Here is an 18,520-nt window from a genome sequence, read left to right as displayed (position 1 = left end):
AAGGGCAGAGCAGGCTGTACTTCCTGAGGAGGCTGCGGTCCTTCAATGTGTGCAGCAAGCTCCTCAGGATGTTCTATCAGTCTGTTGTGGCCAGCGTCCTCTTCTATGCAGTGGTATGCTGGGGAGGAAGTACAAAGAAGAAGGATGCTGGGCGCCTTGACAGGCTGTTAAGGAAGGCTGGCTCTGTAGTGGGAGCTGAACTGGAGTGCATCACTTCAATATCTGACAAAAGGACCCTGAACAAACTGATCAACATCTTGGACAATGAATGCCACCCACTCTACAGCACTATTAAAAAGCAAAAGAGCTTGATCAGCTGGAGATTTCGCTCACTGACTTGCGCAACAGACAGACTGAGGAAGTCATTTGTCCCCAGGGCCATTGAACTGTTCAATGCATCACTAAAGGGAAGAGGAGAGATAGACTTCTCTGCTTAGTCTGTCTGCCTCTCCACCCTCTCCATGTTTGAGTACTGACTACCCACTACTGCTTTACTACTGTTTTACCACAGCCTAATGTTTTTACTACCGCTTTCCTGCTACACTGTTTTTCATGTTTTTCATGCTATATTAGCACACATGATCAATGGCTTCTGCTACAATAATACTGAATGGCTGTAACCCTATTACCTCAACCTGTTTCTGCACTGACGTAGTTTTTATAGTTTTTTATATTACCTTGTCTACATTATATTATACTTTGCTCTCCTATTTGTCCATATTATTTATGCTGGTCTCTAGACCTTATTATTGCACTGTTGGACTAATGCTGGACTACTTGTTGCACCTTCACCATGACACTCACTCTCCGAGCACCTTACCGTGCACACTTAACTTAAGGACTATTGTTGGACTACTTTTTGCACCTTCACCAGGACACTTACTCTCTTGAGCACCTTACCATGCACACATAACTAAGGGACTCCTGTTGGACTACTTTTTTGGCACCTTCACTCTCACTCTCTTGAGCACCTTACCATACACACAGAACTACTGTTGGACTACTTTGCACCTTCACCAGGATACTCACTCTCTTGAGCACCTCACTTTGCACACAGAACTACAGGCCCTGTCATTACAAGCGTCTCATACTTGACCACCCTTAAGCACACTGTTTCTTTTACATTTAATTTATATAGTATTTTTAGTTTTGTTAGCTTTTCTTATCTCCTACTGTCTCTATTGTACAGTGGTGTTTGGTTATATGTTTATACTTATACTTATATTTACCATTTGCTGTAAGTGCATGTTGTGTGTGATGTCTGTATGCTACTGAGACCCCCTGAATTTCCCCTTGGGGATCAATAAAGTATTTATCTATCTATCTATCTATCTATCTATCTATCTATATCTCTGAAATGGAACAACGTATCCAAATTATTTTGATAACTTTTGTGAGGCTTTGTCTAAACATTGTCTGTGACAATTTTGGTGAAGATTTGATAATTTTTGAAGCCTGTGAAACTTTTTATGATGTTTGGCTTTTCTCTGAAATTGTGGCAAAAGTAAACATTTTTAGAGCATAAGACCAGGGTGAAAAAGATGCATCTGAATGTAGAGATTAATATGATGAAAGAATTTTGAGTCTAGGTGAATCTGGTAAGGAGAAATAAGCGTTTTTGACAAGAGCGCCACCTTTGGGTGCAGTACACCAAATTTGGGTTATGGGTAGTGGGGGGTACTGGTAACAATACTTGAAAATGTCAAGTTTCTAGGACTTACGGTTTATAGGAATATAGGTGATCTAGGAAAAAAGGCCTAAGTGGTCTAACTTTATTGGCCTATATCTCTGAAATGGAACAAAATATCAAAATTCTGAGCGATAACTTTTGTGAGGCTTGGTCTAAACATTGTCTGTGAGAATTTTGGTGAAGATTCGATTATTTTTGAAGAGTGTGAAACTTTTTATAATGTTTGGCTTTTCCATGAAATTGTGGAAAAAGTAAACATTTGTAGACCAAAAGACCAGGGCCAAAAAGATGCATCTGAGTTTAGAGATTAATATTCTGAAAGAATTTTGAGTCTAGGTTAATCTGGTAAGGAGAAATAAGCATAATTAACTTTTTTTTTCAATAGCGCCACCTTTGGGTGCAGTACCCCAAATTTTGGGTTATGGGTAGAGGGGGGTACTGGTAACCATACCTGAAAATTTCAAGAGTTTTGGAGTTACGTTTTAGGCTGCAGTATGACTTTTACAGAATTTTGGCCAAAAAATGAACGGTACAGAAACAATAGGGTTCCTGCAGCTACGCTGCTCGGACCCCTAATAAGAATACGTAGAATCACTATGGGTTGCCTCGCAGCTTCGCTGCTTGGCCCCCAAATATAACCGCAAGCGGTGATTTACGGGGTCCGAGCAAAACGAACATGATGGCATAGCTTTTTAGTTTTACATATGCTTTGATTGTTTGGGCACAATTGTTCAAAAGAAACGTGATCGGATTTCGGTTATCGGATTTCAGTTACCGGATTTCAGCTATCGGATTGGATCAAATCTTGAAAATGGGTTGTTCAAAGGGAAACAAGGATCCTGAAATTGGATTAGATCACATAATCTATTCTTGGTTTTGATCTGGATAAAACCTTCACTTTGTGTCGTTTAAAACTTTTGAGTTGGATTGGAATAAATTTGATGAATAAAATTAGGATTACCCTGTGCTGTAACATTATAGTGTGCTAACCTCCACAACCCAACAGTATTCTAACAATACTTGATTCTACAGGACTATTTATTTGTTGTGGATAAGATGAAGGGTTTGATAATGGAAGGCAGTGTTTCCCACAGAATTTAATTGTATTTGTGGTGGTGGGTTCTGTGTCGGAGTCAATAAGATAAACAGCGTATAATTATACAGTTATACTTGCCTTGCACTACAAGTCCATATTGACAAGTAGCTGTAATGCTGTAATGTTATAGTGTGCTAACCTCCACAACCCAACAGCATTCTATTCTAGTATGCTAACCTCCACAACCCAACAGTATTTTAACACTAATGCTTCAGGTGGGATTTGAACACTCAACATAAGGATGACCAGTACAAGGCATTATCCCACTAAGCCACTGTCAATCCTACATCTTTGCCAGTCACATTCACATGGTGAAAATGTGTATTGGTAAACACACAAGAAAAACTCCAAGTATACATTTGACAATAAAATGAAGAGCTTTCCTGAAAGAGAACACCTGAAAACGTTTGGAAATTCTGGGACAATTAGACATTTGTAGAGAAGAACAGTAATGGATGAAATATAAATATGATAGACTTAATGATGAAGGAAAAATAGTAAACAAAGAAGTTCCCCTATATGTCAGAGTGTCGGCATTCTGATTCTTGGCAACTAATGAGTGTGAATGTTGATTGCCTGATGTCATTCAGGTGCTGTTCAATGGTGTGACTCTTCAATAACCAATAGCATGTGCATCTTGAGCCTAAAGCTCTAGCAGGATTCGAACTCTCAACCTAACAAACACCAGCACTAGGCATTATCCCTCTGAGCCACTAACAATCCGACATATTAGGCAGTCACATTCACATGGTGAAAATGTGTGTTGGTAAACACAAGAAAAACTCCAAGTATACATTTGACAATAAAATGAAGGGCTTTCCTGAAAGAGTACACCTGAAAACTTTTGGATATTCTGGGGCAATTAGACATTTATAGAGAAGAACAGTAATGGATGAAATATAAATATGATAGACTTAATGATGAAGGAAAAATAGTAAACAGAAGTTCCCCTATATGTCATAGAGTGTGTCGGCATTCTGATTCTTGGCAACTAATGAGTGTGAATGTTAATTGCCTGATGTCATTCAGGTGCTGTTCAATGGTGTCAATCTTCAATAACCAATAGCATGTGCATCTTGAGCTTCAAGCTCTAGCAGGATTCGAACTCTCAACCTAACAAACACCAGCAGTGTGTAATGAGTGTGAATGTTAATTGCCTGATGTCATTCAGGTGCTGTTCAATGGTGTGACTCAGAAGGCTCAATGGTATGGAGTGATGACACGGAGATGGCAGGTTTCGGTGCAACACAAGTTAACTTTATTTGAGTTTCAATTCATCTGTTCTTTTGTTCTTTACTTGTATGTGTGCTGCATCAAAGAGGAAACAAACAGAAAATGGAGTAATCAGTGAAATGGGGTAAATCAGTACAGATCCCAACTCACAAACAAACCAATTGACATTTGAACAATAAACTGAAATCATATGGCTATATAAGGTACAACTAAACAATACTTGACATCCCAAGTCAACCAACATCACCTAATCATCTTTCACATGGGACTCCAACACACCAAACCAACAAACAAAGACCTTAACTTTACACATGATGGCAGAGCTACTCTACAAACTGATAAACATCACAAAAGTCATAGTGAGGGTGATTAAAGTGATGACTTACGTTAACTCAAAGACGCACACAGAGCAGGACACACTGGAGTGCTGGGTTGAGATGAACAAAAGAGCGAACTGAGGGCGAGCAAACAATTTATCCTGGTCTGAGCCCCTGCTCCGGAGCTACAGGGTTTCCCAGCGGGTAAACTTTGGAAAGATTTGCAAAGATTTGGAAAAGATTTTTGAAAGACTACAGTCTCAGACCCTCTCACATCTAAAGACAAGTAGTAGAGTTTTAAGTCACAGACTATGATTTTGCAATGACTAGGGATCTTGCAGGGTCACTATTTACAAGACTGCAACATGATTCCTTCAAATTATTACCCATTGTGCAATAGATAAACAGGAACTGAAAATTATAGCCTACTAAACTCAAAGTCGTATTTTCATGTTTCTGCAGCATTGTTTCATGCGTGACATCCTTAACCGATATAGAGTTGTTCTGTCAAGTGGAAGAGCCGACTAAATATGTATAAGAAATGACAAATATTATAAGAATAACAAATAATTATAGGCTACAGCTTATAATTATACAGTAATACTTGCCTTGCACTACAAGTCCATATTGACAAGTAGCTGTAATGTTATAGTGTGTTATCCTCCACAACCCAACAGCATTCTATTGTAGTATGCTAACTTCCACAACCCACTAATGCTTCAAGTGGGATTTGAACTCTCAACCTAAGGATCACCAGTACAAGGCATTATCCCACTGAGCCACTGTCAATCCTACATGTTGGCCAGTCACATTCACATGGTGAAAATGTGTATTGGTAAACACACAAGAAAAACTCCAAGCATGGAGGGGCGATTAGACATTTGTAGAGATGAACACTAATAGATTAAATATAAATATGATAGACTTAATGATGAAGGAAAAATAGTAAACAAAGAAGTTCCCCTGAATGTCATAGAGTGTCTCGGCATTCTGATTCTTGGCAACTGATGAGTGTGAATGTTGATTGCCTGATGTCATTCAGGTGCTGTTCAATGGTGTGAATCTTCAATAACCAATAGTATTCGAGCTAGAGCCTAAAGCACTACCGGGGATTCGAACCCTCAACCTAACAAACACCAGCACTAGGCATTATCCCACTGAGCCACTGACAATCCTACATATTGGGTAGTCACATTCACATGGTGAAAATGTGTGTTGGTAAACACACAAGAAAAACTCCAAGTATATATTTGACAATAAAATGAAGGGCTTTCCTGAAAAAATACACCTGAAAACTTTTGGATATTCTGGGGCAATTAAGACATTTATAGAGAAGAACAGTAATGGATGAAATATAAATATGATAGACTTAATGATGAAGGAAAAATAGTAAACAAAGAAGTTCCCCTATATGTCATAGAGTGTGTCGGCATTCTGATTCTTGGCAACTAATGAGTGTGAATGTTAATTGTCTGATGTCATTCAGGTGCTGTTCAATAGTGTGAATCTTCAATAACCAATAGCATGTGCATCTTGAGCCTAAAGCTCTAGCAGGATTCGAACTCTCAACCTCCGGCACTAGGCATTATCCCACTCTGCCACTGACAATCATACACATTCAGCAGTCACATTCAAATGGTGAAAATGTGTGTTGGTAAACACACAAGAAAAACTCCAAGTATACATTTGACAATAAAATGAAGGGCTTTCCTGAAAGAGTACACCTGAAAACTTTTGGATATTCTGGGGCAATTAGACATTTATAGAGAAGAACAGTAATGGATGAAATATAAATATGATAGACTTAATGATGAAGGAAAAATAGTAAACAAAGAAGTTCCCCTATATGTCATAGAGTGTGTCGGCATTCTGATTCTTGGCAACTAATGAGTGTGAATGTTGATTGCCTGATGTCATTCAGGTGCTGTTCAATGGTGTGAATCTTCAATAACCAATAGTATTCGAGCTAGAGCTTAAAGCACTACCGGGGATTCGAACCCTCAACCTAACAAACACCAGCACTAGGCATTATACCACTGAGCCACTGACAATCCTACATATTGGGTAGTCACATTCACATGGTGAAAATGTGTGTTGGTAAACACACAAGAAAAACTCCAAGTATATATTTGACAATAAAATGAAGGGCTTTCCTGAAAAAATACACCTGAAAACTTTTGGATATTCTGGGGCAATTAGACATTTATAGAGAAGAACAGTAATGGATGAAATATAAATATGATAGACTTAATGATGAAGGAAAAATAGTAAACAAAGAAGTTCCCCTATATGTCATAGAGTGTGTCGGCATTCTGATTCTTGGCAACTAATGAGTGTGAATGTTAATTGTCTGATGTCATTCAGGTGCTGTTCAATAGTGTGAATCTTCAATAACCAATAGCATGTGCATCTTGAGCCTAAAGCTCTAGCAGGATTCAAACTCTCAACCTAACAAACACCAGCACTAGGCATTATCCCACTCAGCCACTGACAATCATACATATTGAGCAGTCACATTCAAATGGTGAAAATGTGTGTTGGCAAACACACAACATCAAGAAAATTCCTAGCATACATTTGACAATAGAATTAAGGGCTTTATAAAAAAGAGTACATATCTGAAAATGTGCACTGTTAATGGTATCCACCTAATGATGGTTGTATGGTTGTTATCCAAGAAAAATAATTACTCATATAGGAATATAGGTGATATAGGAGAAATGGGCTGAGTGGTCGAACTTTATTAGCCTATATCTCTGAAATGGAACAACATATCCAAATTCTTTTGATAACTTTTGTGAGGCTTTGTCTAAACATTGTCTGTGAGAATTTTGGTGAAGATTTGATAATTTTTGAAGCCTGTGAAACTTTTTATGATGTTTGGCTTTTCTCTGAAATTGTGGCAAAAGTAAACATTTTTAGAGCATAAGACCAGGGTGAAAAAGATGCATCTGAATGTAGAGATTAATATGATGAAATAATTTTGAGTCTAGGTGAATCTGGTAAGGAGAAATAAGCGTTTTTGACAAGAGCGCCACCTTTGGGTGCAGTACCCCAAATTTGGGTTATGGGTAGTGGGGGGTACTGGTAACAATACTTGAAAATGTCAAGTTTCTAGGACTTACGGTTTATAGGAATATAGGTGATCTAGGAAAAAAGGCCTAAGTGGTCTAACTTTATTGGCCTATATCTCTGAAATGGAACAAAATATCAAAATTCTGAGCGATAACTTTTGTGAGGCTTGGTCTAAACATTGTCTGTGAGAATTTTGGTGAAGATTCGATTATTTTTGAAGAGTGTGAAACTTTTTATAATGTTTGGCTTTTCCATGAAATTATGGAAAAAGTAAACATTTGTAGACCATAAGACCAGGGCCAAAAAGATGCATCTGAGTTTAGAGATTAATATTCTGAAAGAATTTTGAGTCTAGGTGAATCTGGTAAGGAGAAATAAGCATAATTAACTTTTTTTTTTCAATAGCGCCACCTTTGGGTGCAGTACCCCAAATTTTGGGTTATGGGTAGAGGGGGGTACTGGTAACCATACCTGAAAATTTCAAGAGTTTTGGAGTTACGGTTTAGGCTGCAGTATGACTTTTACAGAATTTTGGCCAAAAAATGAACGGTACAGAAACAATAGGGTTCCTGCAGCTACGCTGCTCGGACCCCTAATAATAAGAAAAGATAGAAACACAATGGGTGCCTTTGCAGCTTCGCTGCTTGGCCCCCAATAAAAATCTGGCAGTTGGACAAACAACACTTAAACAAAACCCAAAACACTCTCAAAGCCGCAACAGAGAACTAAGCGGCGCATCCTAAGTCCTTAGCGCAGACAACCAGATAACAGAGCCAACTGAACAGCCAACTACAGGCTAGCCTAAACTGCGAGCTCCGCGCTCTCCTTTCTGGTACGTGTCAGATACTGCAGCCAAAAGAAGAAAAAAAAGGTGGACTCAATAGTTAGATAGGTGGACTTAAATTCACACGACACAACACAGAATTAGTACTACCAATTGCAATGAAAAATATTGTGAAATATGAAATTGTGAATCTGCAATGGAGAACCAAAAACACAACTCCAGTGTTTCATATAACAAGCACAAATTGCACAATAAAATACCTTTGTCTATCCTAACATAATTCTTGGCCACATAGCACAAATGCAGCAGCATGGATAAAAGAAGACAGCTAGTCTGTCACTTTGTCAGTTATTAGAGAGTTAACATGCTGGCCAGTACCAGTACAGTGTTTTTCATACATTCACTAAATCTGTGGCGGGCCGCCACAAAATCAAAACCGGCCGCCACACAATAATGTTCTATGTTGTACTATTTAAAAATGTAATTTTTTTCAATTCAATCACATTCATTGACCTGCGCTTTTTATGCCCCTTTTCATGCATGCTTAGCATGCTTAGTTACAGCTGCTTGTCAATTTTGACTAGGTTACTCGTGCATGCTCTATTAATTTTATTGACTCTGACACTAAATGTTTCTAAAATCCCGATGTAAATGGAAAAGTTTTCTAAGACTCAAAAGTTATGAACAGCATGATTTACACATATATCAGCAGCCTTTTAACTGTGTTAAAAATACAAAGGTTCCCTAACGAATGCCTTAAAGGAGAATTCCGGTGTGATTTTGACCTAAAGTGTTTTGAAACATCATACCGAGTGTGAACGTATGTCTCATAGCCCATCTCGGCTTGTCCCCTGCACTCCGAAATCTGGCGCTAGTTAGCCGATGCTACCAACAACGCGGTCAATGGTGGTGCCTCGGCATCGGCAAAGCCATGCAAATAAATCACTGTTTTACACCATTTACGAGGCTCAATGTATCTCCACACTTCATTGGTAGACTTCCAAGGGCCCTGACATTTAAAACGAGACATTGAGAACTTTGAAAAAGCACTGGTAGTTTACTTACAAGACGATTTATACAGACAGTATCTTCTCGAAGTTTCGCGTTTGCAGCCATCTTGAATTTAGTCACGATAAGTCGAGCGACGAGTAAGAATGAACAGGTATGATAAGGGATCAGATTCCAAAAATAATTCTGTGGAAATGCATGGATTCCAGTTGCTGCTACTGGAAGAAACTGTAATCCATGCATTTCCACTGAATTATTTTTGGAATCTGAAAGCCGAGGCACCACCATTGACCACCTTGTTGGTAGCATCGGCTAACTAGCGCCAGATTTCGGAGTGCAGGGGACAAGCCGAGTTGGGCTATGAGACATACGTTCACACTCGGTATCATGTTTCAAAACACAAAAACACTGGTCAAAATCACACCGGAATTGACAGGCACTCAATTAGACCTATACACTACCAACACTACCACCAGCCCCCCCCTCCAAGTCAGCCACTGCCACAAATTGAATCCAATTCTGTGGGAAACACTGCAGTACAAGTGGAGGGCGTACAGGTAATAGGCCAAAGACTTCAATGTCGGTACCATGTCTGAATTGAAAACTTATATATAAATAAAATATACATGGACATTTACCAAGGTCTTGTGTAATCTAATGAGAACAGTTCATATTCATTCTCCTTTGCTCCTTGTTCTCTCCATCTACTCCTCTGCAGAGCTGCCTTTGGCTACGCTGACTGTAGAGCCCCAGAGTCCTGTGTTCACTGGAGAGACGGTCACTCTGAAGTGTGTGATAGAGTCTCTCAGTGGCTGGACATACAAGTGGTATGAGGGGTCCAGCAGCGTCCCAGTGTCTGAGGGAAACACCTTCACCATCAGAGGAGCTGCTGAGTCTCATAAGGGCCAGTACTGGTGTCAGGGGGAGAGGAGAGACAGACCCACATCATCACAACCAAGTGGGAAAACAACTCTTGATGTCAAAGGTAAGTGTGTGTGTGTCTGTGTGTGTGTGTGTGCACACAAGTGTCTTTGATCCAGTATCTATTTATATGTGACAGGGGCAATCAAGTTATCCAACTAAATGGATGCAGATAAAGGCAATAGTATAAACAATGATGCATTATTATTTATTTCCGTTGTTTGATACCAGTGGTAGGGGTGAGCAAGAAGCAAAACAATTGGACAGACACACTACACACACCAGAATATAATCAAAAGAAAACTTACCATACACTTAACAATACATTGAGAGCCCATTGAGTTGGTAGTTGCTGTGAGGCCTGAAATAATACAGTTACCAAGTAACTCTCAGATGGCTGCCTAGCTGGAAGTGATCTAAACATAAACACTCTCAAATCAGTATAATATTCAACTTTCAAAAAGCAAGTTACACCGCAGAGTAGAGTAATTCTAGAGTGCCATTAGGGTTCATGTTTAATATATTGTTACCAAGGTCTTAATGTAAAGAGAACAGTTCATATTTATTCTCCTTTGCTCCTTGTTCTCTCCATCTACTCCTCTGCAGAGCTGCCTTTGGCTACGCTGACTGTAGAGCCCCAGATTTCTGTGTTTATTGGAGAGACGGTCACTCTGAACTGTGTGATAGAGTCTCTCAGTGACTGGACATACAAGTGGTATGAGGGGTCCAGCAGAACCCCAGTGTCTGAAGGAAACACCTTCACCATCATAGCAGCTGCTGAGTTTCACAAGGGCCAGTACTGGTGTCAGGGAGAGAGGAGAGACAGACCCACATCATCACAACGAAGCGGGATATTAGCTCTTGATGTCAAAGGTAGGTAGATGTGTGTGTGTGTGCGTGTGTGTGTGTGTGTGTGTGTGTGTGTGTGTTGTAACACTTTATAATAACGTCACACTAATAAGCATTTATTAAGAATTTGTAAACTATTATTTTTGTTCACTATTTGTACATTTAATCATTGGTGCATGTGTTTAATCATTATATTTTATAAAGACATGCATACACGTAGGTGTTAATATTTTCTTAATCATTACACATCCATTCTAACTGATCTTATAAATCATAGACAATTCCGTCGAGGAGAAATCTGATGAGTTTTCATATAGATCTCTGTTTCTCAAGGTCACCGAGTAGCCTACTGTCAGTATACGGAAAAAAAATGAAAACAATCCGAGTAGCCTACTGTCAGTATACGGAAAAAAAATGAAAACAATCAGTCTTAGATAGATAGATAGATAGATAGATAAATACTTTATTGATCCCCAAGGGGAAATTCAGGAAACGTCACACTAAGTCACAGTCTTACCTAGCTCGAGTTGCTACAGCCAGCAGCTAACAAAGCCAGGCAGCTACAGTGCTACACTCTGTGGGCATGTACATGAGAGCTCACGGACATGCCCCCAGAGTGTAATGCTGCCTGGCTCCATTAGCTGCTGGCTGTAGTAACTCAAGCTAGGTAAAATTGATTGTTAGGGGTCCATGCAGAGAAGCTACAGGACTCCTATTATTTTTTGTTGTATTTTTTAACCATTTCATGAAATTATGTTTCTGCCGCAAAAACGTATCTACAGCCATATAAGTCATAGTTACAGACACTAAAATGTTGCCATAGGTCCCAAATCAATGCATGATCTCACAAAACAGAAATTACCCATTTATTTCCTAAGTGGGTGCTATAATAGAAAAAAATAATCCTCCTATCTCTGGAACCATATGAAGTTTTTGACTAATTATTTTTTCCATTTATTCCTTCAAATTCTTTTTTCCATTTATTCCTTCCAGCCCCATACATTTCCATATTGCACATTATCCCGCCATTTTCAAAAAACCTAATCTACCTCCTCCCAGACCATTTTTCCAAATTCCCACAGAATTCACTACACATCACCTTCAGACCCAGCATAACAGGTTGGCTTTTTCCGATTTTTGATTTGTCGTCTAAAAAGTTACACATCAATCTACTATTGGAACATGGCCTATAACAATTATATTACCTATATTGTATCTTCTAAAGGTCCAACCATATTCAAACTTGGTAAACACAATTAATACGACATTCTCTGGAAGCACACCAAATCACATACAATTCGGTCCATAGGGGGCGCTACAGCCAACCTTCATTCTGCTAAAGGACACTTCTTCCCATTTTGCTTGGACCATGACAATTACCACAAAAACTGAGATCTATGTGAAAACTCACCGGATTTCTCCTTTAACAGCTGTTAAATAATGGCAATATCATTTCATTAACAAATTATTATATTGCATAATTTCTGAAGTATTAAAAACTATTTATTAACGTATTATAGAGCAGGAGATTAACATGGAAATCAGCCTGCAACAGCCCTTTATCCCAGAGCTGGCAAATACCTCCTCAACAAGGTTTAAGAACTTGACTGCAGATGTTTCAACAGTGGTAAGAATAGTTTTGTTGCTGTTGTTTTTCTCCAGTTCCTAACTCTTTCCTTTGGCACATGTTCTTCACTTTGTTCTTTAAGTTTTCATGAAAATGAACCGGCATTAGCATTATAAGAATGTTTAGCGATATAATAGAAAAATAATTGATTCTTAATGCATTAATTTTCAGCTAAATAAAATGTACTCTGAAAAGTTTGGATCCCAATTTCTTGGCACACACATCAATAGTATCAGGTTGGTAGATGTGCATTTTATTACACCAAGTTTTGTAGAGTGATTGCAAATGTGTAATCTATTCCCTCTTAATTTCCCTCTTCCCTGTTGAATGCTTAGACCAGGATCGGTTGTTGTGGATTTTGTCCTGTTATTCAAAAACATTTTTCTGGACACTAAAAATGTGACATCGATTCTGAAAGAAGCCGTTGCTGAAAATCGTCCAGATGTGTCTGTGCTTCCCATCAAGCTCAACAGTATAGTTCATAAACGTAAGCATTATGTATTGAACATGTGGAAAGTACATAATGATATATAAGATAATTTCTGAACCACTCACACAGCAATTTTCCAGTGTTAAATCATACACTATGCTTGTGTTTACTTTGTCTCAATCTTGTCAGTGTTAATTCAACAGTCCATTAAAAGTGTAAGAAATGCAACTCAGATTCAGTGTTGAAACACCTATACGTAGAGTTAAAATTGTGTAATCTAACAGTTCAAGTTCATTCTCCTTTGCTTCTTGTTCTCTCCATCTACTCCTCTGCAGCTTGGCCTTTGGCTACACTGACTGTAGAGCCCCAGAGTCCTGTGTTCACTGGAGAGACGGTCACTCTGAAGTGTGTGATAGAGTACCCCAGTAACTGGACATATAAGTGGTATGAGGGGTCCAGCAGAACCCCAGTGTCTGAGGGAAACACCTTCACAATCAATGGAGCTACTGAGTCTCATAAGGGCCAGTACTGGTGTCGGGGGGAGAGGAAAGACAGACCCACATTATCACAACCCAGCAGAGTGTTAACTCTTTATGTCAAAGGTAGATGTGTGTGTGTGTGTGTGTGTGTGTCTGTGCGTATGTTTAGCACCAGGAAGTGTTAACTTGTTTTTGTTTCAAACATGTTAAAGTATTACATTTGTGTTACACTAGTGATCAGAGTTAAATTTCAAATCTGTTTAAGTGTTAGTTTAACTCTAACTAGTGTCATCATTTCCAATTTACTTATGATAGTGATGGAAAAGTGTGTTCCTAGAATGTCACTGCTTCAGTCCACATATTCTTAAAGAGATCACATATCAAACCTTACTGAAATTTAATTGTAAGATAAAATACATAACTAAGTGACAGTGACACTAAAGGCTATATACCGTTGTTGTCCTGTTGTCATGTCATTTTTCCTTGTTGCCAAAAGAAATCCATCAAGTAAATGACATCCATGACACCTTAAAGGTAAACTGTGGAAGATTATCAAATTAATATAACCTTTACAAAGCCAATTTGATGGTAAACAAACTTGGAGTAGAGGAATCGTTCACCTAGCATAGCCATACAGCATAGACATAGTGAGTCGCTATCGAAAGAATGAGCCATGCAAAGTCGGGCAGCCTACTGGTTAGCGCTTCGGACTTGTAACCGGAGGGTTGCCGGTTCGAACCCCGACTAGTAGGCACGGCTGAAGTGCCCTTGAGCAAGACACCTAACCCCTCACTGCTCCCCGAGAGCCGCTGTAGTTGCAGGCAGCTCACTGCGCCGGGATTAGTGTGTGCTTCACCTCACTGTGTGTTCACTGTGTGCTGAGTTTGTTTCACTAATTCATGGATTGGGATAAATGCAGAGACCAAATTTCCCTCACGGGTTTAAAAGAGTATATATACTTATACTTACTTACTATACTTCAAGAATGGCGGCTCGAATCATCATAACATTACTTTGTCAGTCAATATAGCTCTTTGGAGACAGTTTTTGCTTGTTGTTAATCCTTCGCATTTTCATTTCATGTACAGGTGGAACAAGTCACGAGAAGTAGGCTGTTTACAACGGCAGAGTAAAATATAAATATATCGCGACTCTAGGGGGAGCTCTGCAGTCGCCAAAAATACCTGAACCTGCATAGGATACCTTTAATCCTGTGTATAGGACTTCAAGTATTGATTGTATGGTTGGGACAATATGGATTTTTTCTTACCGCAGTTGAAAAGCAAGAAATTACTGCGATTTCACTGAATACAGCTTTAAATCCCACCCCCCCAAAAAACAGCAGAAAAGAAAAAAAAGTGTACTTAAATTCACACTGGACAACACATAATTAGTACTACATATTGCAATGAAAAATATTGTGAAATATGAAATTGTGAATATGCAATGGAGAACCAAAAACACCACTCCAATGTTGCATAATAACAAGCGCATATGGCGCAATAAAATACCTTTGTCTATACCATGTATATACCATGGATAGTAGAAGACATACACAGACAGCTAGTCTGTCACTTTTTCTCAGTTTTTAGAGAGTTATCGAGCTGGGGTGCATTTTTCCAACCTGCATTTTGCTAACCTGTTAGCAACTATGGTTTTGGGAAACGCGCCCCTGGCCAGTACCAGTACACATGTGTAGGGCGTAGAGGTAACAGGCCAAAGACTTCCATGTCGGTACCATGTCTGATATATAAATACAATATTACATGAACATGTTTACTATATTGTTTCCAAGGTCTTGCGTAATCTAATGAGAACAGTTCATATTCATTCTCCTTTGCTCCTTGTTCTCTCCATCTACTCCTCTGCAGAGCTGCCTTTGGCTACGCTGACTGTAGAGCCCCAGAGTCCTGTGTTCATTGGAGAGACGGTCACTCTGAAGTGTGTGATAGAGTCTCTCAGTGGCTGGACATACAAGTGGTATGAGGGGTCCAGCAGCGTCCCAGTGTCTGAGGGAAACACCTTCATCATCATAGCAGCTGCTGAGTCTCATAAGGGCCAGTACTGGTGTCAGGGGGAGAGGAGAGACAGACCCACATCATCACAACCAAGCGGGAAAACAACTCTTGATGTCAAAGGTAAATGTGTGTGTCATAATTTTAAAAGACTCAATAGTTTGATAAGTGGCCTTAAATTCACACTGGACGACACAGAATTAGTACTACATATTGCAATGACAAATAATGTGAAAAATGAAATTATTAATATGCAATAGAGAAACGAAAACACCTCTCCAGTGTTTCATATAACAAGCGCATATGGCACAATAAAATACCTTTCTCTATCCTAACGTAATTCTTGGCCACATAACACAAATGCAGTAGCATGGATAATAGAAGATATACACAGACAGCTGGTCTATCACTTTGTCAGTTTTTAGAGAGCCAGTACCAGTACACATGTGGTAGGCGTAGAGGTAACAGGCCAAAGACTTCCATGTTGGCACCATGTCTGAATTGTAGACTGATATATAAATAAAATATTACATGAACATGTTTACTATATTGTTACCAAGGTCTTGCGTAATCTAATGAGAACAGTTCATATTTATTTTCCTTTGCTCCTTGTTCTCTCCATCTACTCCTCTGCAGAGCTGCCTTTGGCTACGCTGACTATAGAGCCCCAGAGTCCTGTGTTCACTGGAGAGACGGTCACTCTGAACTGTGTGATAGAGTCTCTCAGTGGCTGGACATACAAGTGGTATGAGGGGTCCAGCAGCCTCCCAGTGTCTGAGGGAAACACCTTCACCATCAGAGGAGCTACTGAGTCTCATAAGGGCCAGTACTGGTGTCAGGGGGAGAGGAGAGACAGACCCACATCATCACAACCAAGTGGGAAAACAAGTCTTGATGTCAAAGGTAAATGTGTGTGTCATAATTTTCAAAGACTCAATAGTTTGATAAGTGGCCTTAAATTCACACTGGACGACATAGAATTAGTACTACTTGTTACAATGAAAGTAATGTGAAATATGAAATTGTGAATATGCAATAGAGACCCAAAAACACCACTCCAATGTTGCATAATAACAAGCGCATATGGCGCAATAAAATACCTTTGTCTATCCTAACGTAATTCTCGGCCACATAGCGCAAATGTAATACCATGGATAGTAGAAGACATACACAGACAGCTAGTCTGTCACTTTTTCTCAGTTTTTAGAGAGTTATCAAGCTGGGGTGCATTTTTCCAAAACCATAGTTGCTAACCTGTTAGCAACTATGGTTTTGGGAAACGCGCCCCTGGCCAGTACCAGTACACAAGTGGGGGGCGTAGAGGTAACAGGCCAAAGACTTCCATGTCGGTACCATGTCTGATATATAAATACAATATTACATGAACATGTTTACTATATTGTTACCCAGGTCTTGCGTAATCTAATGAGAACAGTTCATATTTATTCTCCTTTGCTCCTTGTTCTCTCCATCTACTGCTCTGCAGAGCTGCCTTTGGCTACACTGACTGTAGAGCCCCAGAGTCCTGTGTTCACTGGAGAGACGGTCACTCTGAAGTGTGTGATAGAGTCTCTCAGTGGCTGGACATACAAGTGGTATGAGGGGTCCAGCAGAACCCCAGTGTCTGAGGGAAACACCTTCACCATCAGAGGAGCTGCTGAGTCTCATAAGGGCCTGTACTGGTGTCAGGGGGAGAGGAGAGACAGACCCACATCATCACAACCAAGTGGGAAAACAACTCTTGATGTCAAAGGTAGATGTGTGTGTGTGTGTATGTAGAGTGCGCACACACACAAGTGTCTTTGATCCAGTATTTACTTATATGTGACAGGGCCAATCAAGTTATCTAACTTAATGGATGCAGACAGAGGCAATAGTATAAACAATGATGCATCATTATTTATTTCCGTTGTTTGATACCAGTGGTAGGGGTGAGCAAGAAGCAAAACAATTGGACAGACACACTACACACACCAGAATATAACCAAAAGAAAACGTACAATACACTTAACAATACATTGAGAGCCCATTGAGTTGGTATTTGCTGTGAGTTCTGAAATAATACAGATGCCAAGTAACTCTCTGATGGCTGCCTAGCTAGAAGTGACCTAAATACACACACTCTCAGATCACTTACACCAGTATAATACTCAACTTTCAATAGGAAGTTAGACCACCATAGAATACAGTAACTCTAGAGCCCTCATGAGGGTTCATATTACCCTGGAGATGAAGTCACTATGAGGTGTGACATCGCAGAGTACACAGGTTGGTATCAATGGTACACAAACAGATATTCTATTTACAAAGGGGGAAGTTGAGCCATCACCATTTCCCTCCCTGATCGAGCTGGCCAGTACCAGTACACAAGTGGAGGGTGTAGAGGTAACAGGCCAAAGACTTCCATGTCGGTATCATGTCTGAATTGTATACTGATATATCAATAAAATAATACTTGGACATTGGACATGTTTACTATATTGTTACCAAGGTCTTGTGTAATGTAATGAGAACAGTTAATATTTATTCTCCTTTGCTCCTTGTTCTCTCCATCTACTCCTCTGCAGAGCTGCCTTTGGCTACGCTGACTATAGAGCCCCAGAGTCCTGTGTTCACTGGAGAGACGGTCACTCTGAACTGTGTGATAGAGTCTCTCAGTGGCTGGACATACAAGTGGTATAAGGGGTCCAGCAGAACCCCAGTGTCTGAGGGAAACACCTTCACCATCAATGGAGCTACTGAGTCTCACAAGGGCCAATACTGGTGTCAGGGGGAGAGGAGAGACAGATCCATAGCATCACAACCAAGCGGGACAATAACTCTTGATGTCAAAGGTAGATGTATGTGTGTGTGTGTGTGTGTGGGCGGCGGGGGGGTGTTGGGGGTGGGGGGTGTATGTGTGTCTATTTATGTGTGACAGGGCCAATCAAGTTATCTAACTCAATGGATGCAGACAGAGGCAGTAGTATAAACAATGTTGCATTTTTATTCATTTT

General features: G+C 39.7%; 1 protein-coding gene across 1 annotated transcript in view; it reads left to right on the top strand.

Moving 5' to 3' along the window:
* LOC143122808 (basement membrane-specific heparan sulfate proteoglycan core protein-like) overlaps nucleotides 1-18,520 on the top strand; it is a 124,981-nt gene that overhangs the window by 73,324 nt on the left and 33,137 nt on the right. Inside the window, exons 10-19 of the mRNA XM_076283708.1 lie at nucleotides 9,922-10,188; nucleotides 10,731-10,997; nucleotides 12,494-12,600; nucleotides 12,772-12,836; nucleotides 12,936-13,087; nucleotides 13,366-13,632; nucleotides 15,381-15,647; nucleotides 16,161-16,427; nucleotides 17,011-17,277; nucleotides 18,092-18,358. Coding sequence (XP_076139823.1) covers nucleotides 9,922-10,188; nucleotides 10,731-10,997; nucleotides 12,494-12,600; nucleotides 12,772-12,836; nucleotides 12,936-13,087; nucleotides 13,366-13,632; nucleotides 15,381-15,647; nucleotides 16,161-16,427; nucleotides 17,011-17,277; nucleotides 18,092-18,358 — 2,193 coding nt within the window. The remainder of the gene's footprint in view (nucleotides 1-9,921; nucleotides 10,189-10,730; nucleotides 10,998-12,493; nucleotides 12,601-12,771; nucleotides 12,837-12,935; nucleotides 13,088-13,365; nucleotides 13,633-15,380; nucleotides 15,648-16,160; nucleotides 16,428-17,010; nucleotides 17,278-18,091; nucleotides 18,359-18,520) is intronic.

This window comes from Alosa pseudoharengus, unplaced genomic scaffold, assembly GCF_046254945.1.
Source record: "Alosa pseudoharengus isolate Yale_2024_CS ecotype anadromous, Long Island Sound unplaced genomic scaffold, YU_APseudo_1.1 YU_APseudo_1.1_scf_1, whole genome shotgun sequence".
NCBI lineage: Eukaryota > Metazoa > Chordata > Actinopteri > Clupeiformes > Clupeidae > Alosa > Alosa pseudoharengus.
This window is presented reverse-complemented; position numbering and strand designations above follow the sequence as displayed.